The sequence below is a fragment of the Lynx canadensis genome, chromosome C2, assembly GCF_007474595.2.
Source record: "Lynx canadensis isolate LIC74 chromosome C2, mLynCan4.pri.v2, whole genome shotgun sequence".
Taxonomy (NCBI): domain Eukaryota; kingdom Metazoa; phylum Chordata; class Mammalia; order Carnivora; family Felidae; genus Lynx; species Lynx canadensis.
The window spans coordinates 8,919,055-8,945,546 of NC_044311.2; the positions used below are offsets into that span (position 1 = coordinate 8,919,055).

Consider the following 26,492-nt stretch of genomic DNA (forward strand, 5'->3'; position numbering starts at 1 on the left):
TCGGAATTTATCCACGAAGAGTGGGGGATCATTGAAAGGTTTTAAGTCAATGAGTGAGAAGACGAGTTTGCAGGAGTCTTTCTCTGAAGAGAAAGCACGCCGCCTCCACTGAAGAAGACGGTGGGCAGGGCGAGAGCAGGCAAAAATCCCAGGGAGAAGGCCACCATGGCCCTGCATGCACAAGATGGTGGTGGCCTTTACAACACTGCCCACGGGAATGAAGAGGGATGGCAGTCTGAGTTTTGGTGGCTTGACGGAATGGGGCGGGATGGCAAAGGAAAAGAGGCCAAGATGATGCCTGTGTTCTTGGCTTGGGCCACTGGGGGGAAATGAATGTCATTCACTGACACAGGACACAAGAGAAACAGTTTCAAGGAGGCGATTATGGATTTGTTTTAACCCTGCTGAAGCTGAGGTGTTTATGGTGCATCCAATGGAGATGCCCAGTGAAGAGATGGGCAGTGGCGAACTGGAAAGAGAGGTAGCCCTATTAAAGGAGGCAGTAACTCCTTAGAGCAGCTGCTTACTAGAGAGCTAACACGAGGCCCGATCTCTTGCCTTTGACTCGCAAATGGATGACTCAGGACCCCCAGCCTCCATCACCATAAAACCATCACCTGTATTTCAGGCCACTGGTGAGGCAGGCAGCATGCAAAAGAAACAACAGACAAGCCCATTACTATTTAAAGAGAGAAACCTATTTGGTTACTTCTTAAGAGAAAGAAATTAGAAAATGAAAAAAAGAAATTGCTTTTTCTCTCCTATGCTTTGTGGGGCACAATTTTTTAAATTGCACAGTGACGTCAGAAACACAAATTGGTAAGTATCTCGTGGCTATAGGCTAAAGTGTTGTTCCTGGGAGAATCGTCAACTGCTTGGGAGACAGTGCAGGACAGGAAGCTTACGTTCTCATGCTCGGTACGGACCTCCACTCTGACCACACTGCAGAGGGCCATCTTCTCAATGGCCAAGGAATGCATGGTTATTGTGAAACATATAAACCAGGCTACATACTGGCATCTCGAATGTATGCTAAGGTAAAAAAAATTGAAAGCAATTATCTCTTGTAGTTTTGAAAATACCTAATTGAGGAAGAAGGAGGCTGTAACATAATTTCTTACAGCAATTGGTTATCTAGTTAGTTATAAAACTCATGTAGGATGTATAGCCTAGCTTTTCATTTTCTCTTCTTAAATAAAATATTACAGTCAAACAATTACCTCGTGCTGTCATTTCTTCAGGAGTCATGGTCAATTGGTTATACCTTTTCTTAGCCAGATCTTATACTATGGCTCCAATTGAGGGTTCAGAGATCCCAATGAAATTGTGAATTGTGTGCACAACCTTGCACATAAGTGAATCTATGCATTTTTCAGGGAAGAGGGTCTAGAACCCTCAGATTCTCAAAGCAGTTTAACAGTCAAAACAGAATAAAAATCCCTGTCTCCTATCTACCTTCCACTATGACTCTCCTACAGTGTATTGTAAAAATATGGGGCATAAATTAGGGGATGACAGGTTTTCTCTTCTCTTAAGGATATGTTCACTCAATAGGACCATTATCTGGAAAGAACGTCAAAAGCCAACAAGTTCATCCACCTGCCTTTAGGCGAAATACCTCCAAAATTATCCACGTCAGATGAAAACTGAGAGCCTGTTTATTTCTCCCCATGGGAAAGCAATTCCAGCACCTCATTCTGTAACCTATTACATTTTTTAACAACCACTGTAAAATTTATCTTTGGTCTGTATGTGCTCTAGTTTAGGTCCTCAATTGCCTTAGTACTATTTTTCTTCACTTTATACACAGCTATAAATGTGTGTTAATCTTTTCCGGAGAAGATATATTACAATGTTCTTGTCACAGGCCATTTTTAAAAGCAATGACTCTGGTGATCAATGGGTATACACACAGCACAGCTCACACACATTAGGCAGACGTCTGGCCATATACTAGAACATAAGGGTGATCAAGTTACTAGGAGTAAGAGTTTGGAGTCTCAAAGAGCCGGGGAAAAATCTCTGAGATGACACATCCCAGGAAGAGGATGCTCTCCTGCTGGGTCTGTCAGTCGGAAGCGTCAATGTGAGGCATCTGGTGGAGATCCAATCTAACCATGGGTCCAGAATGGGTGGTCCCTCAGCAACCCTCAGCTGTAGTCTGACCTGTGATGATGGTCCTGTCGCCCTCCCCAAGGGAGCCTGTGTGTCCCAGGCTTCCCACGGATACTGGCCACCCGACTCCCCCTGCTTGCCTGCCACTCGCATAGCTTTGTTTCCTGTGGTCCTCTCTACACAAATTCTGGGTACCTCAGGCCTCCCAACAGTGGCCCCCCGTCCCTCTGACGCCTGCCCCCTGGCTAGGATTCATCTGCATCCTCAAGGGTTGCTTCTTGTTTTCCCAGGAATGGTGAACCTTCTCTGGCCTGAGCAACCCAGCAGACTTGTCCACTGTTCTATGGGCTGCAAGCGTTTCCCAATAAGTCTGACCCACAGCCTCAGTGTAGGGGTGTCCCTAGTCAAGGCTGTCCTTCCTTGACTACTCTCACTCAGTTTTAGGATACCTTATAGAGTTCTTTTTGAATCTTATAGTTACTCTTTTCTCATAGCTACTAATGTTTCATATTAAAATTCTCCTATTTAATGCCAATAAAATGGGCAATCTGGAAGAAATGGACAAATTCCTAGAAATATACACACTACCAAAACTGAAACAGGAAGAAATAGAAAATTGGAAAAGACCCATAACCAGTAAGGAAATCGAATTAGTAATCAAAAATCTCCCAAAAAACAAGAGTCCAGGGCCAGATGGCTTTCCAGGGGAATTCTACCAAACATTTAAGGAAGAATTAACACCTATTCTCTTGAAGCTGTTCCAAAAAAGAGAAATGAAAGGAAAACTTCCAAACTCTTTCTATGAAGCCAGCACTACCTTGATTCCAAAACCAGACAGAGACCCCACTAAAAAGGAGAACTAGGGACCGATTTCCCTGATGAACATGGATACAAAAATCCTCAACAAGATATTAGCCAACCGGATCCAACAATACATTAAAAAAAGTATTCACCACGACCAAGTGGGATTTAAACCTGGCATGCAGGGCTGGTTCAATATCTGCAAAACTGTCAATGTGATTCATCACATCAATAAAAGAAAGGACAAGAACCACATGATCCTCTCCATAGATGCAGAGAAAGCATTTGACAAAATACAGCATCCTTTCTTGATAAAAACCCTCAAGAAAGCAGGGATAGAAGGAGCATACCTCGAGATCATAAAAGCCATATATGAAACACCCAACGCTAATCTCATCCTCAATGGGGAAACACTGAGAGCTTTTCCCCTAAGGTCAGGAACAAGACAAGGATGTCCACTCTCGCCACTGTTATTTAACATAGTATTGGAAGTCTTCACCTCTGCAATCAGACAACACAAAGAAATAAAACGCATCCAAATCGGCCAGGAGGAGGTCAAACTTCCACTCTTTGCAGATGACATGATACTCTATATGGAAAACCCAAACGATTCCACCAAAAAACTGCTAGAATTGATTCATGAATTCAGCAAAGTTGCAGGATATAAAATCAACGCACAGAAGTCGGGTACATTCCTATACACCAACAATGAAGCAACAGAGAGAGAAATCAAGGAATCGGTCCCATTTACAGTTGCACAAAAAACCATAAAATACCTAGGAATAAATCTAACCAAAGAGGTGAAAAATCTATATGCTGAAAACTATAGAAAGCTTATGAAAGAAACTGAAGAAGACACAAAAAAATGGAAAAAGATTCCATGCTCCTGGATACGAAGAACAAATATTGTTAAAATGTCGCTACTACCCAAAGCAATCTCCATATTCAATGCAATCCCTATCAAAATAACATCAGCCTTCTTCACAGAGCTAGAACAAATAATCCTACAATTTGTATGGAACCACAAAAGACCCCGAATAGCCAAAGCAATCTTGAAAAAGAAAACCAGGGGCGCCTGGGTGGCGCAGTCGGTTAAGCGTCCGACTTCAGCCAGGTCACGATCTCGCGGTCCGTGAGTTCGAGCCCCGCGTCGGGCTCTGGGCTGATGGCTCAGAGCCTGGAGCCTGTTTCCGATTCTGTGTCTCCCTCTCTCTCTGCCCCTCCCCCGTTCATGCTCTGTCTCTCTCTGTCCCAAAAAAATAAATAAAAATGTTGGAAAAAAAATTTTTTTTAAAAAAAAGAAAAAGAAAACCAAAGCAGGAGGCATCACAATCCCGGATTTCAAGCTATACTACAAAGTTGTAATCATCAAAACAGTATGGTACTGGCACAAAAACAGACACTCAGATCAATGGAACAGAATAGAGAACCCAGAAATGGACCCACAAACGTGTGGCCAATTAATCTTTGACAAAGCAGGAAAGAAAATCCAATGGAATAGAGATAGTCTGTTCAGCAAGTGGTGCTGGGAAAACTGGACAGTGACATGCAGAAGAATGAACCTGGATCACTTTCTTACATCATACACAAAAATAAACTCAAAATGGATGAAAGACCTCAATGTAAGACAGGAAGCCATCAAAATCCTCGAGGAGAAAGCAGGCAAAAACCTCTTTGACCTTGGCCACAGCAACTTCTTACTCAACACGTCTCCAGAGGCAAGGGAAACCAAAGCAAAAATGAACTACTGGGACATCATCAAAATAAAAACCTTCTGCACAGTGAAGGAAACAATCAGCAAAACTAAAAGGCAACCGACAGAATGGGAGAAGATATTTGCAAATGACATAGCAGATAAAGGGTTAGTATCCAAAATCTACAAAGAACTTATCAAACTCAACACCCAAAAAACAAATAATCCAGTGAAGAAATGGGCAAAAGACATGAAAAGACACTTCTCCCAAGAAGACATCCAGATGGCTAACCGACACATGAAAAAATGCTCAACATCACTCACCATCCGGGAAATACAAATCAAAACCACCATGAGATACCACCTTACACCTGTCAGAATGGCTCACATTAACAACGCAGGCAACAACAGATGTTGGCGAGGATGCGGAGAAAGAGGATCTCTTTTGCATTGTTGGTGGCAATGCAAGCTGGTGTGACCACTCTGGAAAACAGTATGGAGGTTCTTCAAAAAACTAAAAATAGAACTACCCTACAACCCAGCAATTGCACTACTAGGCATTTATCCATGGGATCCAGGTGTGCTGTTTTGAAGGGGCACATGCACCCCCATGTTTATAGCAGCACTATCACAAAAGCCAAAGTATGGAAAGAGCCCAAATATCCATCGATGGATGAATGGATAAAGAAGATGTGGTATATATATACAATGGAGTATTACTCGGCAATCAAAAAGAATGAAATCTTGCCATTTGCAACTACATGGATGGAACTGGAGGGTATTATGCTCGGTGAAATTAGTCAGAGAAAGACACAAATCCTGTGACTTCACTCATATGAGCTCTTTAAGAGACAAAACAGATGAACATAAGGGAAGGGAAGCAAAAATAATATAAAAACAGGAAGGGGCACAAAACAGAAGAGACTCATAAATATGGAGAACAAACAGAGGGTTACTGGAGGGGTTGTGGGAGGGGGGATGATCTAAATGGGTAAGGGGCACTAAAGAATCTACTCCTGAAATCATTGTTGCACTATATGCTAACTAATTTGGATGTAATTTTAAAATATAAAAAAGAAAATTAAAAAAGAAAAAGAAAAAAAAGATGTAGTACATATACACAATGGAATAATGCTCAGCCATCAAAAAGAATGAAATCTTGCCATTGACAATGACATGGATGGAGCTGGACTGTATTATGCTAAGTGAAAGAAGTCAACCACAGAAAGACAAATACCATATTATTTCACTCATGGAATTTAAGAAACAAAACAGATAAACATATAGGAAACAAGCCACAAGAGACTCTTAATGACAGAGAACAAACTGAGGGTTGAGAAAGAGGTGAATGGGAGATGGGCTAGATGGGTGATGGGTACTAAGGAGAGCACTTGTTATGATGAGCATGGGTGTTGTATTTAAGTGATGAATCACTGAATTCTACTCTAAAACCAATATTGCACCATACGCTAACTACCTAAAGTTAAATTCAAAATGGGAAAAGAAGAAGCAAAGAATAAAGAAACTGAAAAGATTAAAAAAAGAAAAAAAAGAAGTATATTATTAAAAAAAAAAAAAAGATACAACTCTCCTATTTAAATCACTGCATGGTTTCTGCCTTCTGATTGGACCCAGACTGATACAATCACAATGGTTTATTCTTTTTTTTTTTTTAATGTTTATTTATTTTTGAGACAGAGAGAGACAGAGTATGAATGGGAGAGGGTCAGAGAGAGAGGGAGACACAGAATCTGAAACAGGCTCCAGGCTCTGAGCTGTCAGCACAGAGCCCGACGCAGGGCTCGAACTCACGGACTGTGAGATCATGACGTGAGCCAAAGTCAGATGCTTAACTGACTGAGCCACCCAGGTGCCCCACAATGGTTTATTCTTTAACTACACTCACAGATAGTATTTGCTAACAGTGCATCTTCTATTCTTATTTTTCCTTCCAGTTTAATTGCATTATGGTTGAAGAGTGTGGTCTATACAATTCCTCCTTATTGGAATTTATTGATATGCTTTTAACATAACGCAAGACCAACTTTTCAAGATGTGTCTGGCAAACTGAACAGAAGGTACAGTTTCTGTTTTCAAGGTACAGAGACAGATATATTTCTCTTAGCTCCATTTTATTAAAATGTTTATACTCATTATACAGGCATAAACAAACTTCTTCTGTGAAGAGCCAGATAGTAAATAACATAGGCTTGTGAGCTATAAGGTCTCTACTGTAACTCCTCAACACTTATGAAGGTGCAAAAGCAGCCACAGACAATATGTAAACAAAAGGTCTATGTGGCTCTGTTCAATAAAACTTTATTTACGAAAATAGGCAGTGGGCCAGAGTTAGCCTGCAGGCAATGGCTTATCAACTCCTACTCTACATCATTATATTTATTCACTTGGTCTGTCAGGCGATGAGAAAGAGAAGTTAAATCTCTTGATCCTACAGTGTTTTTTGGATTTCCTCTGGTGTATTTTTGTTCCTTTCTTTACACAGTCCTATGTTCTAATATATGACACCAAAAAGTTCATAGTTGGTATATACTCCTGTGGATTTTATTCCAGATCTTTGTAGCATCTTTTTGTTCTGTTAAAGACTTTTTTATACATTAAGCCTTATGTTAACGTTTAAACAAATTTAGAAAGAAAATATAAAATAAGACAATAAAGTTAAGATCAAAGACAAGTTTAACAATATATCTAACTGGAATACATTTGCCTGTTAAAAGAAAGCAAATCTGAGGATGTAGCAAATACCAAAACTTGGTCTATAAGATACATGTGAAAAAGAGTGTTCTAGAAGTTTTGCCTATAATGGATTCTGCATTTCTTTCTTTTTTTTTAATTTTTTTTTTAATGTTTATTTATTTTTGAGACAGAGAGAGACAGAGCATGAACGGAGGAGGGGCAGAGAGAGAGGGAGACACAGAACCGGAAGCAGGCTCCAGGCTCTGAGCCATCAGCCCAGAGCCCGACGCGGGGCTCCAACTCACGGACCGCGAGATCGTGACCTGAGCCGAAGTCGGACGCTCAACCGACTGAGCCACCCAGGCGCCCCTGCATTTCTTTCTTAAGATAGATCTTCTTCATCTGTCTTGTTTAATCTTTATTCTCTATAAATATAATTATCTAATATATCATATATTGCATCAATTTATATGTATGTGTATATACACACATATATATTTTTTTAATTTCATGCTGTTTTGAATCTCTTATATAAAAGAGAGTCTGGTTTGTGTTAGTCTTTCCTCTGTTTTTGGGAGCCTCATCTGTTTCCTGCTCTTGGCCGAAGAGAGAGCTGGCTGTCAGAGTTCAGTCCCCATACTCTGAGCTGAGCAGTGAGTGTTCTATTTTCCATGTAGCTTCACACAAAAGATCTTCTACACTAAAGATCCTTCCACCGTTGGGTTTGAGGATGTTCCCTGGGGTTTGGGGCTATTCCCACACTTCATTATGAGCCCACCGACACCTTTTTTTTGTGACTGCTTTACTCCACATATGCCATTATTTGATATAACCCAGAACTGACTGATTTCCCCACTTTTTTTACTCCATTGAACCAAACGTACATTTGTTGAACCCAATTAAGTCTACAGAATTATTCATCCAAACTACATTTGCCTTCCTTTGAAAGCCACTGAGCAGAAAAGGACAAATCCTAGCAATTCTGAGAGAAATGAAGGTCTGTCTCCATCTTCACTCGGTGGAGAGTGGAGGCCACAAGAGGTTAAGTTCCCTGGGGCTACAGGGGCCCCCAGTCCTTGGCTCCCCAAATCTGAAGAGGCTTTCAGGAGTCTTCACGGAATGTCACCAACCCACCCTCTGACTGAATGCTTTGTAGAAGTCATGTGTCTAGACACTGGGTCCTCTTTAAGTTTGGTTAAAACTGTTTGGTTGGTCCAAACTCCAAGTTCCTGCTGGGCTCTTGTCATATATTCAGTGGTCTTGTGTAGTCTTACTTGTTTGCCTTGAACCTCACTTATCTCCCACATCTGTGAAAATTTAGGGAAGTGTTATCTAGGTCAGCGTGCATGCTCCTATTTTAAGTGTGTTTATTTTGAGAAAGAGCAAAAGCAGGGAGGGGCAGAAAGAGACAGAGACTCCCAAGCAGGCCCCACATTCAGCACAGAGCCCGGCACGAGGCTTGAACTCACGAACCGTGAGATCATGACCTGAGCCGAATTCAACAATCAGACACTTAACTGACCGAGCTACCCAGGGGCCCCTGTGTGCATCCTACTGCACTCCTGCAGAGTCCTGCATGCCGAGTACTACTCTAAAATATCTTTTTGAGAAATACTGATAATAGCGATTTCTTCTTCCTTCTTGGAATTCATTTCTCGAATTTTTGACCTCACGCTCATCAAGACGGATTTGAGAAATTCTGCCTTAAATACCTATTGAAATGAATAAGCCATCTAGTTTTAAAATAAAGTAGAAATTTAGTGTTTCTAGGCCAAATAATCTTCTGAAATTTCTTTTGGTTCTAGCTTTGAAAAGAATTAAAGTAGCATAAAAAAATCACGGCATCGTGAAATTGAAATAAAATTACTACCACCTCAGGAGGGCTCTGAAAGACACACGAACAGGTGAGCTCTTACCAGCGGAACGAGCAGGCTGATGAGGTCTGTCAGTGGTTTGCTCAGCAGAAGCAGGTCCTCCGCGGCTTGGGTGTCCCCTCCTGAGCCAGACTTCTGTGCCTTGAGCAAGAGAAGGGAAAGGGGTTCTTGGAAATTAGTCAGTTTGGCCAGAGGAGACAGATCCACTCAGTGTAGGAGAGGAAGGGGGCTGAGGAAGCAATCCCCCATGGCACCCTGAGAAGTTATGCTGTGTTATAACATGACAAAGAGTACTCTCAGTGCCACTGCCACCAGCTCAGGCTGCAGAGACAGACCCAGATGGCCCACAGATAAAGCAAGACCAAGGCCGTCATTGGCAGAATGATGTTTACATTCATGTACTGTGGATGGGACTTTATCTTTCCAACCATGCTGAGATGAGGTGCTTTCATGCACATTTTTCAGGTGAGAACACTTAAGTTCAGAGAAGTTAAGTAATTTGTCGAAAGCCCCAAAGACAACGAGTGACAAAGCCGGAATCCAAATCACGAGTGCTCATTTCTCGTGAGCATGATTATACACAGTATACGATGCATGCCATCATCGTAGAATTCTGGTATGCTTTCCTTCCCTGCGTGCACATGCTTGAATAACATCTAGAAGAGCTGTCCAATGTCCCAGTGCAATGTATCAGACATAGGTCTACACTGCTTAGGAGGGACGGGCTTAAACTGCAATGGAAAAAGGCAATGAGAAGGGAGGGGCTCTAAGGTGTGTCTGTTCTCAGGAGTTTTACAGAACGGTCCGATCTCCATTACAGAGGTGAATAATTTTATGTTGAAAAAAGGCACTGACTATTTATTGTGTTTGCTGCAGTATGTGCACAATTCATTCACACATTTCTTGTTTTTAATTTCACTCAGAGGAAATACAACTACTTGTAAGTAATGACCTCTGCCAGGGCCTTCAGAGAAGGCTGTATAGACTGCCTGTCTCAGGTTATTAGCCTGGACTCCCAGACTCTTTTCATGGAGGCCCAGGTCCTTCCAAACTTCAGGCCTATGGGTAGAATTTTTTTTTTCATTTTTTTTTCATTTTATGTATGTATGTATTTATTTATTTTAAATATAATTTATTGTTAAATTGGCTAACATACAGTGTGTAAAGTGTGCTCTTGGTTTTTAGGGTAGATTCCCATGGTTCATTGCTTACATACAACACCCAGTGCTCATCCCAACAAGCGCCCTCCTCAATGCCCATCACCCATTTTCCCCTCTCCCCTGCCCCCTACCCGCATCAACCCTTAGTTTGCTCTATTTGAGAATTTCTTATGGTTTGCCCCCCTTCCTCTCTGTTTGTAATTTTTTTCCCCTTCCCTACCCCCATGGGCTTCTGTTCAGTTTCTCAAGATCCACATGAGTAAAAAAATACGATATCTGTCTTTCTCTGACTTATTTCACTTAGCATAATACCCTCCAGTTCCATCCATGTTTTTGCAAATGGCATGATTTCATTCTTTCTCATTGCCAAGTAGTATTCCATTGTATATATAAACCACATCTTCTTTATCCATTCATTAGTTGATGGACATTTAAGCTCCTTCCATAATTTGGCTATTGTTGAAAGTCCTGCTATGAACATTGGGGTACAAGTGCCCCTATGCATCGGCACTCCTGTATCCCTTGGGTAAATTCCTAGCAGTGCTATTGCTGGGTCATAGGGTAGATCTGTTGTTAATTTTTGGAGGAACCTCCACACTGTTTTCCACAGCGGCTGCACCAGTTTGCATTCCCACCAACAGTGCAAGAGGGTTCCCATTTCTCCACATCCTCCCCAGCATCTGTAGTCTCCTGATTTGTTCATTTTAGCCACTCTGACTGGCGTGAGGTGGTATCTCAGTGTGGTTTTGATTTGTATTTCCCCCTGATGAGGGGCGATGTTGGGCATCTTTTCATGTGTCGGTTGGCCACCTGGATGTCTTCTTTGGAGAAGTGTCTATTCACATCTGCCCATCTCTTCACTGGATTATTTGTTTTTTGGGTGTTGAGTTTGATACGTTCTTTATAGATTTTGGATACTAACCCTTTATCCGATATGTCATTTGCAAATATCTTCTCCCATTCTGTTGGTTCCCTTTTAGTTTGTTGATCATTTACTTTGCAGTGCAGGAGCTTTTTATCTTGATGAGGTCTCAATGGTTCATTTCTGCTTTTAAATCCCTTGCCTTTGGAGATGCGTGGAGCAAGCAATTTCTGTGGCTTAGGTCAAAGAGGTTGTTGCCTGTTTTCTCCTCTAGGGTTTTGATGGTTTCCTGTCTCCCATTTAGATCTTTCATCTATTTTGAGTTTATTTTTGTGTATGGTGTAAGACAGTGGTCTAGTTTCATTCTTCTGCATGCTGCTGTCCAGTTCTCCCAGCACCATTTGAAATCAACCACAGGAGAAAGTTTGGAAAACTTCCAAAGGCACGGAGGTTAAAGAATGAATGGGTCAACCAGGCAATTAAAGAAGAAATTTAAAGATATATGGAGACAAATGAAGATGAAAACACAACAGTCCAAACCCTTGGGGATGCAGCAAAGGCAGCGCTAAGAGGAAAATACACTGCAATCCAGGCCTATCTCAAGAAACAAGAAAAATCCCAAATACAGAGTCTAACAGCACACCCAAAGGAACTAGAAGCAGAACAACAAAGAAACCCAGCAGAAGAAGAGAAATCGTAAAGATCAGAGCAGAAACAAACAATATAGAATCCAAAAAAAACAGATCAATGAAATTAAGAGCTGGTTTTTTGAAAAAATAAACAAAACTGATAAACCCCTAACCAGACTTCTCAAAAAGAAAAGAGAGAGGACCCAAATAGATAATATCATGAATGAAAATGGATTTATCACAACCAATCCCTCAGAAGTACAAGCAATTATCAGAGAATACTATGAAAAATTATATGCCAACAAACTGAACATCCTGGAAGAAATGGACAAATTCCTAGACACTTACACACTACCAAAACACAACCGGGAAGAAAGAGAAAATTTGAACAGACCCACAACTGTGGGCAGAATTTGAGCCGCCTGCTTTCTCTGGCTCACAGGGGCTCAAGTGAAAAGCAGACACCTGCCTTTTAACCTCTCTGTACTCAAGGGGAACCAAGGTAATCGTAGCGTGGAGCTTCCTTCTCTTCTCCCCACCCCCACACCTCCTGCTTTCCCAACTGACTTTACCAGAAAGGTAGAATTTCCTTCCAGAAAACAAATGTGCAACATCACCCTGGAGGTCTGAACTCTTCTGATTCTTGGCTGTTGATCCCGTCTTCTGAAGCACGGCATGAGACAGAATCATGGCCTTTCCTCACTAACATGTTACCCTGTAGAGCAAACGGACTCTCTCTTGGGAAAGATAAGGCAGTCTTGCAGACCAGCACCTAGGCCGTGCGGGGGCACGATGCCACGACTTCCTTTCCGAACACACGGGAGCAAGCAGATGGGGCGACAAGAACAAGTACACACTGTGGGACTCTTCCCACCGGGACATCCAGTAGTCCTCCACAGCCTCTAAGATCTACATGGTCATTAGTTACTGTTACCAAGAAACATCTAGACTCTGCCCACCAGTACTCAGGTACCACCTCCCTACAAAGCTGCCAAGGGTTGTGGGGGAATGCTGCCTGTCTGCACAACAGAGAAGTTCATACCAGGACTACAATACAAACTCGTCTCCTTGCAAAAATGTGGCACCGCAACGGAAGCTCTGTGCACATGGGAATCCCAGCAGGGATGTAGGAGGAAAAAAAAAAAAAACAAATCCTGAATAACAATCTCAGGGGCCCAGGCCCACCTCTCCTTTCAGTCTGTCTCCAGGTCCTTAACACCACACTCCCTAAGGGCAGCCTCTAGATGGCCTGGGTCTGTGGGCCACTGTGTGCATTTTGTAAGGGGCCCTTTCCGCAGCAAGGATATTCTCTCTCTGCTATGACATCGCTATTACCCTCTCCATCTAGGTCCTCTGCCTTTGCCTCTGGCCCATAACTCTCTTGCCCCTGTCACTGCCGCACAGTACCTTACCCCCCTCCCAGCCATCCAATGTTCTTGGCCCGCCCAGCTATAGCCTAAGTAAGGAAGGATGGTAGACTGAACTGGGGCAGTAGGGGTTGAGAGAAGTGGTTGGACGTATTAGGTATTTAAGGTAAAGTCTACATTATCTGGTGACAGATTAGATGTGGAGTATGAAAAGGAGAGAAAGTTTACGAGTGACTCCCAGGTTGCTCGTTTGCACAGCAGGATGGGGGTGGCAGGCCTTGGGGCAGCGGGGTGATCGGGGGAGGCAAATCCCAGGGTTAGCTTTGAACAATGTTGAATTTGAGGTGAGGATGCGTTGTGTTGGCGATCATTTTGAGAAAGCTGCTGGATTTCTAAGGATGCATTTCATGGGAGAACTCTGGACAGAAACACAAACTTAACAGCCTTAAACATATAAGACCTGGGAACGCCAACTTATGAGCCATCTTTAATATTAAATGACAACACAGCACTGTCCAAAATGAGGTAAAGGAGTACAGCTGAAAAAAATATAAGTCAACACAAGGCCAGGGAAACACAATTCTTTTTTTTTAAATTTACTTATTTAAATTCAAGTTAGTTCACACACAGTGTGGTACTGGTTTCAGGAGTAGAATTTAGTGATTCATCTCTGACCTGCAACACCGAGCGCTCATCCCAACAAGTGCCCCCCCCATGCCCATCCCCCATTCAGCCCCTCCCCCCACCCTCCTCCCCTCCAGCAGCCCTCAGTTTGTTCCCTGTCTTTCAGAGTCCCTTATGGCTTGGCTCCCTCTCTGTTTTTATCTGACTTTTCCTTATATCTAGCACTGCTACACGAGTCTAGTGCACACAAGCAGGTACTCAACAGAGGTCTGTTAAACTAACACAGAAGTAAGGATCTGTAGAGAACAAGGGACAGTCAGTTCCTCAGGCAGTTGGAGGTCTGACGTCCCCAGAGGTTTAAGCACAAAATGGAGCGCTGCCTGCAACAGTGGGGCCCAGACAATCCAGCACTCGCTGTGCGCCCGATTATCACCACGCGCCTGCTCACCATCCGCGGATGACACAATTCGGGTCCCCACTCTGTAGGGTCTCACGGTTTGACCAAAAGAACAGCATGCTTCCAAACAACGGTGCTGAACGAAATAAGTCAGTCAGAGAAAGACAAACACCATATGATTTCACTCATACTGAATTTAAGAAACAAAACAGATAAACACAGGGGAAAGGAAGGAAAAATAAGGCAAAAACAGAGAGGGAGGCAAACCATAAGAGTTTGTTCTCTTAAATAGAACAAACTGAGGGGTGCTGGAGGGGAGGTCAGTGGGGAGATGGGTTAAATGGGTGATGGGCATGAAGGAGGACACCAGTTGGCATGAGCACTGGGTGTTATATGTACGTGATGAATCACTAAATTCTACTCCTGAAACCATTATTATACTGTATGTGAACTAACTTGAATTTAAATAAAATTAAAAAACAAAACAAAAAACAAACAACTGTGCTCAAGGCAGGGTGTGAAAACTGCCACAGAGGTAGACACAGTTTGGGTGGTCGGGAGGGAAGTAAGAGGAGGTGACATGTGACTTCACATTCGTTGGTGGGAATGGGGTCTACAGGGAGTAGTGTGGACAGCAGTGTTTCAGGTGCTGGGAACCACAGGACAAAAGGCAAGGGGTGAAATACTGAGAGTGGACTGTTTGGGGTGGGTATGGGGAGCACGGAGGCCTGGCAGGAAAGGCTGGAAGGCACCCTGGGGCTGGATCTTACAAGGCCTTGAATGACGCACCAAGGAGTTAGAAAATTATATCACAGATAATGAGAGGTCACTGAAGTTTGCAAAGGAAGGAGAGACATGATGAGGATTATGGGCAAAGGCAGAAAAGTCTCTCTTGGATTCAGCAACCAGGCAGAGGGTAGCTCATGGGAAAGAACAATGAGGGGAATGCCACAGAGGAGACCAACTGGATAATTTCAAGAGATACTAAAAACAGGGGCATCTGGGTGGCTCAGTCAGTTAAGTGTCCAGCTTTGGCTCAGGTCATGATCTCGTGGTCCGTGAGTTCGAGCCCCACATCAAGCCCTGTGCTGCCAGCTCAGAGCCTGGAACCTGCTTCCGATTCTGTCTCTCTCTCTCTCCCTCAAAAAATAACTAACATTAAAAGAATTTTTAGAAATAATAATAATATAAAAGATATACTCAAAACAGATACGGCTCCCACCAAGGATAGCCTTGAAGTGCGTGTGAGTCGAAGGAGGACTCATGGCCACATTTCAGTCTTTCGGCAACACCAACTCTGCACGGAAACAGCAGTTTAATGGCTCTCCATCACTTCACAAATGATAGCCAAGGACCAGACTGGGGAGTCGGGTGACCTGGATGTTAATACTGAACTGGGCTCCCTCCCCGTCAAGTCAGGCTCTCCTCTCCCACCTTCACGCTGCGGCATCCCGTACCTCCAGCAGCCACACCCTCGCAAACGTAACGGGATGATGATTTCCTCCCCATTTGTGTGGTGACGGTCTTCCCGACGAAACTGCGAGCTCCTTGACCGCTAACACCCTTCCTCTCTGGATCCCTGCTGAAGTCACAGTAACCCAGCCCTGTTCCAGACTAATGCGTACAAAAAACAAACCATAAGTTATTTCACAAGCCTGCTAGGAGTCAGTTTAGTCAGGAAACATGGCCCGAGTACCCTCCCATGTGCCAGGACACAGACAGGAGGAAGTCATGGGCCACAGGAAGCCTTCTGTAAACAGGAATGTGAGGCGTGCACCTCTCTTCTTCTTGCTGTTAATGATACAGCAACCATTTACTGCTCACCTTCCCTAAGCCGGGTAGATACAAGGCACCTCATATTTACATATATTCGCATACATTTTGGTCTCTCAGTAAAGTCTTGGGACAACCCTGCACAGCAGTTTCACCTTTGTTTTTTTTTAAACATTTATTTATTTATTTTTGAGAGACAGAGAAAGACAGAACGCAAGCAGGGGAGGGGCAGAGAGAAAAGGAGACACAGAATCCAAAGCAGGCTCCAGGCTCTGAGCCGTCAGCACAGAGCCCGACACGGGGCTTCAACCCATGACCCGAGCCAAAGTCGGTAGGGCGACCGACTGAGCCAGCCAGGTGCCCCTAGTTTCACCATTTCTACTCTGCAGATGAGGAAACAGTACTAAGCAGGTGAAGAAACCTGCCCAGGGTCATATAGGTAGAAAAGTGGTGTGGCTGGGACTTGTATCCAAGGCATTTCAGCCTGCGAGGCCCATACCACACCAGCCAATCTGGAGCCTGTATTTGTCTCTGCTTCCACATCTCTCCCACACAACCCTCCAGAGGTTAAACTAGGACCGATTTAGAATCACAGGGCATGTTGGAGGCAGGGACTGAACTCCTGATGGAGATTCGAACACCCGCCTTCCCATGGTATATATCCCTCCCTGGTATATATTCCTGCATCAATCATATCACTCTCCTCCCTGAAAAGAAAAGCTAGGCACCTATCATTTTAAAGGCTGGCAACCCTCAATTCTTCTACTTTACAGTCGTTCCTGTTAGAAGTAGATCAGGTTTTGAATGCAAAAGAATCTCCAGTGGGGAGCATGTTTATAAATGGAAGAGGTGACTGAAGGTTTGGAAAGTACTTACAGCCTGTGTTCAAGGAGGATGGGCCTTTGATACACATGCCATTTCTTTTCCCAGCCCTTTCCCCAAATTCAGTCTCAAAGACTCTACCTCTGTCAGACTGACACCAGGTATTATGAAGATCAAAGTCGGTGGTCAAGGCCAAAAGCAAGACATGGCAGATGTTATGGGGGAGGATTTAGAAAGATGTTAGCTGTAAAATATACAGTGGTGGGGAAGAAATTTAAGAAGTAGACACAATGATCTATCGGTACAATAGAATATAAAAAAAAAAACGAATTAGAAAATATTTTGTACTAAGGAGTTTTCTTTTAAAAACCCTTGAAAATCTATCCTTTGTAATAAAATGATTTCTAATGTTGTGGAATTTTTAAACGTCTTATCCTTTTTATCTACAATCTACAAAACATAATCTGTTACAGATTGATATCATCAAAGCATCTTGCAAGAGTACCTATTGACTGCACCTTGAAGAATTACCTAAAATCACTACAAAAACTGAAATTAGAGAGGTGCCTGGGTGGCTCAGTCAGTTAAGCGTCCGACTTCAGCTCAGGTCATGAGCTCACAGTCCGTGAGTTCAAGCCCCGCGTCAGGCTCTGTGCTGACAGCTCAGAGCCTGGAGCCTGCTTCGGATTCTGTGTCTCCCTCTCTCTCTGCCCCTCCCCTGTGCATGCTCCGTCTCTCTCTGTCTCAAAAATAAATAAAAGCATTAAAAAAAACTGGAATAAGAAACAACATTCTCCAAAAAAACTCTAGAAAAGAGAGGACAAGCTAAGAGAAATCCATAATTTGGGATTTCCTAAGTACTTAACAGTGCTGTTATCATTAAAGATGAGCAAATAAAAACAACCAGGTAGTGTGAAGGCCATTTCCATCTACCGGCTTTTCAAGATTGGGTTAAACACTGGCTATCATGTTTACTGAGGGGATCTTGGAATTATTTATTAAACCACACTAGACAAGCTAAACACTTGACCAGCTCAACTGGGGATAAACGAGAGCATTTATCAGAATGATGAATAACAGAGGTTAACCAGGGTCTGGGGAATCATTCTTGGCTCCACTGCTAGGACTCCTGGCAAAGAACCAAAACAGCTTGCTTTCAGCTCGAGCTTCTGCACCCACCCAAGGCGGGATGCGGCTACCACCTGATGTACATCTTTTGCAATTTTACCAGGATTTAAAATACAGCCATGGATTCACACTGGCCGTGTGCTTTCACATAATCTACGTATCAGCAGACTTGGTTGGTTAGGGAATAGGCATGTGCAGGCACTTAACATCCAACACAGAAAGTACTCAATAAACCCGCATCCCTGGCCTTCCTTATAGCACGATGCTAAGTAAATCCAGGTTATAGTTTGGGGTGAATTGACTTTTCCATAGGCACTGAACACACTTCTAGTCCTCAAAGTCCTACTTATTGCTCATAAGAGAAAGCGAGAGAGTTTGTGTTGTATATGTATGCATGTGTGTGTATACAAACGCACGCGTGTGTGTGTGTGCGCGCACGCGTGCGCCTAAAATCTCAATCCACTGACCCTAACAAGCTAATTCATCCTGGTGAGGGTGGGCTGGAGCGCCACCCCTAGACAGGAAAGATGGCACACTGCTTGGCCGGCCCTAGGGTGCCTGTAAGGCAAATGATCCCCTCCATCGGGGGACTTTCCCAGCCAGAGCTTGGTTAGGTCTTTCCATAGGCCTCTCCTGCTTTCCTTTCAGATTCCGTGATCACTTTATCCATCCTTGACCTTGGTTGCCCAAAGACAGCTTACCTGGTAGTCTTTCTCTACAGCATCATACGTTCTTTTTCAAACATAAAGACACAACAGTGGAAGCTTAGGTAGGAGACGATGAAAGAGAAGAAGCACCACATGGTGCGGTGCTCCAGACACGGGAGGGGAGGTCCCATACCTGCAGAGCCAGCCGTACGACACAGGCCGTATAGGTCAGCATGCCGTGCAGAATATCGAGCAGGGAGAAGAGCAGGGTGGCGGCCGTCTCACCGTGGTTCTTATTGTCCACATCCAAGCACAGCGTGGCAGTTTCAGTGAACAGGTCACAGACATGACGGACCAGTCCTGAGGGTAAAAAGGGTAAAACATGCCTCATAAATGCCAACATAGGGGCACCTGGATGGCTCAGTTGGTTGAGAATCCGACTCTCGATTTTGGCTCAGGTCATGATCCCAGGTTCACAGGATCAAGCCCTGAGTCGGGCTCCATGCTGAGTGTGGAGACAGCTTAAGATTCTCTCCCACTCCCCCTCTCTCCCGCACACTCGCTCGCTCTCTCTCAATAAATAAATAAATAAAGTGTCACAAAACCCAACAGAAAAGGCATATGTATTCTATTTTGTATAAACTCTAAGCAGTCCTTCAACTGTACTCATACCAGATACCCTTGGGAAAGTTTTAAAAGTGCAGGTTTCCAGGCCTCACTCTCAGAGTCTGCTCAGGAGCCTGCGACAGGGCCTAGGAATATACGTCTTAAATAAGCTCCCCAGGTGATATGATGCAAAGGTTCCCCAAATTACACTTTGAGAAACACTATCCTACATGAACAGGCTTCACAAGGACAGAGGGCTGCCTGACGCCGGAAGATCCCATGTTGCATATGAACGTCCTGCTCCCAGGTTCTCTGAAAGTACGGTTGGTTCTTCACAGTGTAGGTCAGGGACGACAGGTGGACCCAGGGGATATAAGGATCTACGAGTAATTGGGTCATTCCAAGAGGATAAACCAATGAAACATTTTTTTTTTGCATGCATTCCAAAAATATATTGAAATATAAGATCAACTATGATTTTAAGAAATTTGGAATTTAAAAACTTCCAGGTTCTATCGTTGTGTCTCTGCAGACCTCATATTAAATTAACAGTGCGGGTGGTCTGCAACTTTCAGTTTGATGTAGTCTGTCACAAAAAATACATTTTCACAGGTAGGGGCCATTACTGTTTACACTTAATTTGGCATTTTTATTGATACTATTATGTAGCATTAGCCTTTGAATTAAAAAAAAAACAATTCAGATGTAAATGCGGTGAAAATACAGCACGCAGTGTTACAAACCTAAAATGGTGAACAGGACCTTTAGCATCAGGAGATCATCTGAATGTTCTAGGAAAAGTGAATCTTCAAAAATGCGTATTTTACACAGCAGTTGGTGGGGGGAGCATGGTAAGGAGCTGTACCATAAGCTGGATTTCATTGGTCCTGCAATCCATTTGTCCCTAGTTCCCAGATGATCAATTGGATGGGAACTCTGCCAAGCACAGCCATCTAAGCTTTACTATCGTTTCCAAGCACTGCCATTGCCATTTCCAGTAAAGCGATTTAGGTCTCCTAGACAAGTAAACAGAGTAAATCTTGGACTTTGAAAGTAATTAATTTTGTCACTAACGGCAGAGAGGAACCAAAACTACAAAGGCCTCATTCAAAGTTGTACTGCTCATGGCAAAGACCGGTACAAGTCACAAAGCTGAAGGTAAATACACTTGAAGAGAAGGTAGAATGAATTACTGGCAAAGTTTCTTTATCAATGACAAGGTGTGATCACACGTATCACCAATGACACACAGCATAGCAAAGCGATCGTTATGGCATGTCCATGACCAGGGGCTCTTGTCTGAGTTAGGCAGCATCGCTAACACGCATGTCATGAATCAGCACTTGGCCTTCATGGGCTGCAGATAGGGCAGAAGGGCTTTGAAACACAGGACGTGGTAAACGCACGCTGCAAGACGTTTTCCTCTGGGGGGTCGTGATCACTTTGTGACCACCATGTAGATGGTCCGAGGTGCAGAGGGGTGAGTACTGGTGAAGTCTCACTCTGTGAACAGCAGAGAAGGACGTGGCTCCTCAGAAGGTGGCAGTGGACCCTTGGACACCCATCTCCAGGCTGCTTCAGACTAAACAGCTGGTGGGCAACAGGGAGCGATCTACCCGACCTCACTCAGTCTTCAAGGAAAGAGGGCAAACAACGAATGCCATCGTGTCCCTGCTGGGATGGAAAGTCTTCCCAGCCTGCTGTGTGAAAAAGCAGGCAACAAATGCCAAGCTCTGACTTGACACGCTGAAGTCACCAGCTGTCAGGGAAGGTGCTCACAGGAGATTAGAAATGAAGCAGGACACAAAATATTTCTTCACAGCAGTGATAATGCCAGCAAGCTCATTAGTACGATGTCAAGTGGTCTATTCCCAGCCATATATCCCAAGTTCTTCATCTCCAGAACGTTCACTTCAGGGTCAAAGCACACATTTTTCTCATTTAAACTTTTTATTACGAAAACAAAGAAAGTAACAAGACAGTTCTTCGATGATTATCAGCATTTTTGCTCATCTTGTTTAATCTAATCCTCATCTTTTTCAGGAATTTAAAGCAAATACCAGACATCATCTTATTTCTCCTGTAAACACGTCTGTACAGTCTACAGAGAAGGGTTCTTTTCTTTAGCATTATTACCACCCAATAAAACGAAACCTACTTAATATAGGCAATACACAGCCTACGTCCAAAACTCAACTGTCTCAAAACTGTCTTTTGTAGGATTAGTTTGTTGAGATCAGGATATAAACCAGGTCCACACATTCCATTTGGTTGCAGACCTTAAGTCTCCTTTAATGTCTAACAGTCTTTCTTCTGCTTGCAATTTGCATGCCTTTTGTTTCTGGAAAAGTTAGAACACTTGTCCTGTAGATTTTCTTGTGGTGGTATTCCTCTATCCCTGTATTTCCTATAAAATGGTAATTATAGTGACTGGAGACTCCATTTAATTCAGGTTCAATTATTTTGGCAATAATACTTGGGGCTGGAACTCTGCATGTTGTATTGCATCATATCTGGAAGGATATACCGTCTGGCTATTCCACACTTAACAATGTTAAAATTGATCAAGCTCAGGGGTTGTTAGCCTAACCCAATCATTATAAAATTCCCCATCAAATGTTACCTACGAACGACCACTGTCTAGTCCCATCATTTCATTAGAGGTGGCAATATAGTAAGTTTCAAATTCTATCATTCTGTTTGTACTTTTTTCAGCTCATTTTGCTCTATAAGGAATCTTCATTTAACTATTTGGTTATCATAAAATATGGTTTGTAAAGGAAAGGCAACAGAGATGTTTGATAAATGTTTCTTTGTTGCCATTTACCAGTTTTCAGACCAATGATTTTGGAGTATCAGCAATTACCAAATGTGACTAATGGAGGAATGGGTGGGGGAGCAAGAAACTACCAACAGTTACTAATGAATTCATTTTGTAGCATCATTGTGAATACAGTGGATGTTTAAAGAATACGTTTTATGGATTTCAACTGATTCGATCATTTTTTTAAAAAAACGTTCAGCTTGTTTCCATTTTTGGCTACTGACAGCCCCTTGAAAGTGTCCTGACTTCTGCTATAATAGGTCCCAAGTTCATCTTAAGAACTCCCGCCTCAAAGACACGAATAGACACTTCTCCAAGGAAGACATCCAGATGGCCAACCAACACATGAAAAGATGCTCAACATCACTCATCATCAGGGAAACACAAATCAAAACCACAATGATATACCACCTCATACCTGTCAGAATGGCTAACATTAACTCAGGCAACAACAGATGTTGGCGAGGATGCGGAGGAAGAGGATGTCTTTTGCATTGTTGGTGGCAATGCAAGCTGGTGCGGCCACTCTGGAAAACAGTATGGAGGTTCCTCAAAAAACTAAAAATAGAACTACCCTACGACCCAGCAATTGCACTACTAGGCATTTATCCAAGGGATACAGTTGTGCTGTTTCGAAGGGACACATGCACCCCCACGTTTATAGCAGCACTATCAACAATAGCCAAAGTATGGAAAAAGCCCAAATGCCCCTCGATGGATGAACGGATAAAGAAGATGTGGTATATATACACAATGAAGTATTACTTGGCAATCAAAAAGAATGAAATCTTGCCATTTGCAACTACGTGGATGGAACTGGAGGGTATTCTGCTAAGTGAAATTAGTCACAGAAAGACAAAAATCATATGACTTCACTCATATGAGGACTTTCAGAGACAAAACAGATGAACACAAGGGAAGGGAAACAAAAATAATATAAAAACTGGGAGGGGGACAAAACAGAAGAGACTCATAAACATGGAGAACAAACAGAGGGTTACTGGAGGGGTTATGGGAGGGGGGAATGGGCTCAATGGGTAAGGGGCATTAAAGAATCTACTCCTGAAATCATTGTTGCACTATATGCTAACTAATTTGGATGTAAATTTAAAAAAAATTAAATTAAAATAAATAAGTAAAAAGAATTCCTGGCTCAAAAATATTAAATAAAATAGATTAAAATAAAATAAAATAAAAGGCTTTATGAAGGGTTTCAAAAAATAAGAAATCCGTGCCTCAGATTGAGCATTAGCTACTTCTCCAAGAATCCCTAGTTTCTTTCAAGAAGAAACTGTATTTAGAAACCAAGGTCTGAGCACCAGTGACTCTGCTACTGAGTCACTGATTAAGTAGATAGAGATAAGAAGTATACACCTATTAGAGAAAAATAATGACTTCATGCAAATATTTTCAGTATCAGTGTCCAGAAATGGACCCATACGTATATGGTCACAAACATTTCAACAAGTAAATTCTTTACAAAAAATTCTTTTCAACAAAAAGGGATAGAAAAACTGAGTACCCATATTAAGAAAGGAATCCTTGACCACTACATCATATACTATGCAAAATTACTTTCACACGAATCATAGATCTACACATAAAAGCTAAAACTGTGAAGGTTCTAGAATAAAATGTAAGAGAAGATCTTTGTAACTAGGAGGCAGGCAAGATTTCTAAGGTCTCAAAAAGCATGAATCATTTAAAAATGAGTAAATTAAACTTCATCATAAAATTAAATATTTACAACATAGGTATCTAATAAAGAACTTAAATCCATAATACATAACCAGTTCCTACAACTCAATAATAAAAAGACAATCAATTTTAAAGATGGGTATAAGCCTTAACCAGTCAGTTCACAAAAGACATGTCAATAAGCACATGAAAAATGTTCATCATTAGTCATGAGAAAAATGCAAATTAAAATTAAGACGAGATGCCAGACACAAACAGAAATAATTATAATGAAAAAAGACAACAGCAAATGTTGGTAAGGATGTGGAGTGACCACATCCTTTTGTCACATTTACTAATGGAAAACAGTTGCGGTTTTCATTTATAATTTGTTTAAACATGTATTTATTTTCAAGAGACAGAGAAAGACACAGCATGAGTGGGGGAGGGGCAGAGACAGAGGGAGACACAGAGTCTGAAGCAGGCTCCAGGCTGTGAGCTGTCAGCACAGAGCCCGATGCGGGGCTTGAACCCACGAAAAGTGAGATCATGACCTGAGCTGAAGTCAGATGCTTAACCCAGGCGCCTCCAGTTACAATTTCTACAAATTTAAACATACAGTTAGTATATTACCTAGAAATTCCACTCCTAGGCATTTTTCCAAGTAAAATGAAAACATGTATCCACAAAAAGTCTCATTAGACCTTTATTCGAAATAGCCCCAAGCCAGAGATAGCCTAGGTGTCCATCACTAGGAAAATGGATGAATAGATTAAGATATACTCATACAATGGAATCCTAGTCAGCAATAAAAAGAAATGAGCCACTGAATCCCACAACAACATGAATGAATCCCAAAAAGGAGGCTGATAGACACCAGAAACAGGTGTATAAACTCAGTGGTATGAATACACTTACCTAAGGTTCTGAAAAAAAAGTGTCCATGTGGATTGAGATCAGAATGGTAGTCGCTTAGTCTAAGGAAGGGACAGGATGGAACCTTCTATGATGATGGAAATCTCCCACACTTTGAAGATGCAGCCTGTGCTGGGATGATAGCAGCATTTACTGAGCACTTGCTCTGTGTCTGGCAATAGGCCTTTACTTGGCTTTTACACTTACTACCTCACCTGACTTCTGTAACAGCACTGTGAGGCAGATGCTGAGATCTCCATTTCATACATGCAAAAACAAAAACTCAAGTAACAAGTACTCAAGTAACGTGTTCAAGGTCACAGAGTTAAGTACAAGTCACAGAAGTGAATGGATCCCATGTATAACTCCCAAGTCCATGTAATTTTATATATTATGGAGCCCCTTGGGACCCACCAGTGGGGAACTGAGACCAGAAGGCCAAGGAGAAGGTTGCTGTGGTCATGCAATAATCAAGTGGGGCGGGGGGAGCAAGGAGGAAGGCAGACACATCACTAAAGAAGCATGATTTGCAACCTGACCGCAATAGTGGGTAGGGCCGTAAAGGGTGAATAAAGAATAGGAGAACTATATTGTAACTAGAAGAAATGGGGAGTATTCTAGAAATCACAAGTTAGTTTTTAAGACATGATAAGTTTGAGATAATATACAAAAGCCAAAGCCCAAAAGCAACTGGAGATTAAAACCTAGAAAGCAGGTGGCAGTCAAGACTGGGAAAGGCTGAAGTCAAAGATGAGCAGGGAAAGTGGAAAAGTTCCCAAACAGTAGTCAAGACAGACAAGCAAGACAAGGAGAATTGAGAAAACCCCAGACAGGGCAGGGGTTATAGAGGAAAGAAAAGGTACTAATAAATGAATAATCATGACAATATAATCATGCTATAGGTAAAAAGGAACGACTAGAATTTAAAAAGAAAAAGGTGTCAAGGGTGTTTAATTGCCACAGTTCCAAGCCTGAGGCAAGTTCACCGGTTGGATCATCTCCAGGCCCTTGACGCTAGCCACTGGTAATCCTGTGGCCTGAAGTCAAACTTCAAGACGTCAATCTTTCTTGGTGCACTTTCCCCATAAACCCGTAGGTTTGGACATATCTGCTCCCACACTGTGTCCAGAATTTCCCCCTAGAGGGAGTTAGGAAATACCATTTTTCTTAAAGTTTTACTTATTTATTTTGAGAGAGAGAGAGAGAGAGACAGACAGTCAGGCAGTCAGTCCAGGAGGAGCAGAGAGAGAGAGAAAGAGAGAGAATCCCAAGCAGGCTCCACACAGTAAGCAAGGAGCCCAATGTGGGACTCTAACGTGAGATGATGACCTGAGCCGAAGTCTGAAGTTCAAATGACTGAGCCACGCAGGCGTCCCAGGAAATATTGCTTCTTAGAAGGGCGGGCTTGAACGTGCATTTGCACAAGGCTGACAACACCAGCTGCCGACAGCCATAATGGAGCAAAGCGAGATACTGCTCTTTGTCCCCTCACCTTATGCCCAGGGACTCAAGGATTAGAGAGCTAATACTGGCAAAGTTCCGTGAATGAGATAAAACATGATGCATCTTACTAAAGTGGAGGAAAAAATCTAAGGAGGTGGCAAAGGGAGGGAAAGGGAGTTAACATTCTCCCACTTCTGCTCTTTCATTCTTCTCCACAGAGAAGTGCTAATCAAGAGAAAGATACTCTACCTCCAAAGAAAGTGAAGTTCAAGGATATTTCCAGGGCTGTATTCTCCAGAGTGAAAATTTTCCAAGTGATTTGACTGTCAGTGGACATGCACGTATGGCTCTTTCCACTCTCTTCTTCCACTAAGAAGGCTGGTATACAGCATAGCCAGAGGCCTCCACTCATTGGAAAGGCCTGGACATTCTTTTGTTGTT

At 42.7% G+C, this 26,492-nt stretch overlaps 1 protein-coding gene across 1 annotated transcript in view; it reads right to left on the reverse strand.

The window, feature by feature from the left end:
* The window catches only part of ULK4 (unc-51 like kinase 4), a 572,731-nt gene that overhangs the window by 160,193 nt on the left and 386,046 nt on the right, over positions 1–26,492 (reverse strand). Inside the window, 2 exon segments of the mRNA XM_030328370.2 lie at positions 9,220–9,318; positions 18,780–18,946. Of these exon segments, the coding sequence (XP_030184230.1) occupies positions 9,220–9,318; positions 18,780–18,946 (266 nt within the window).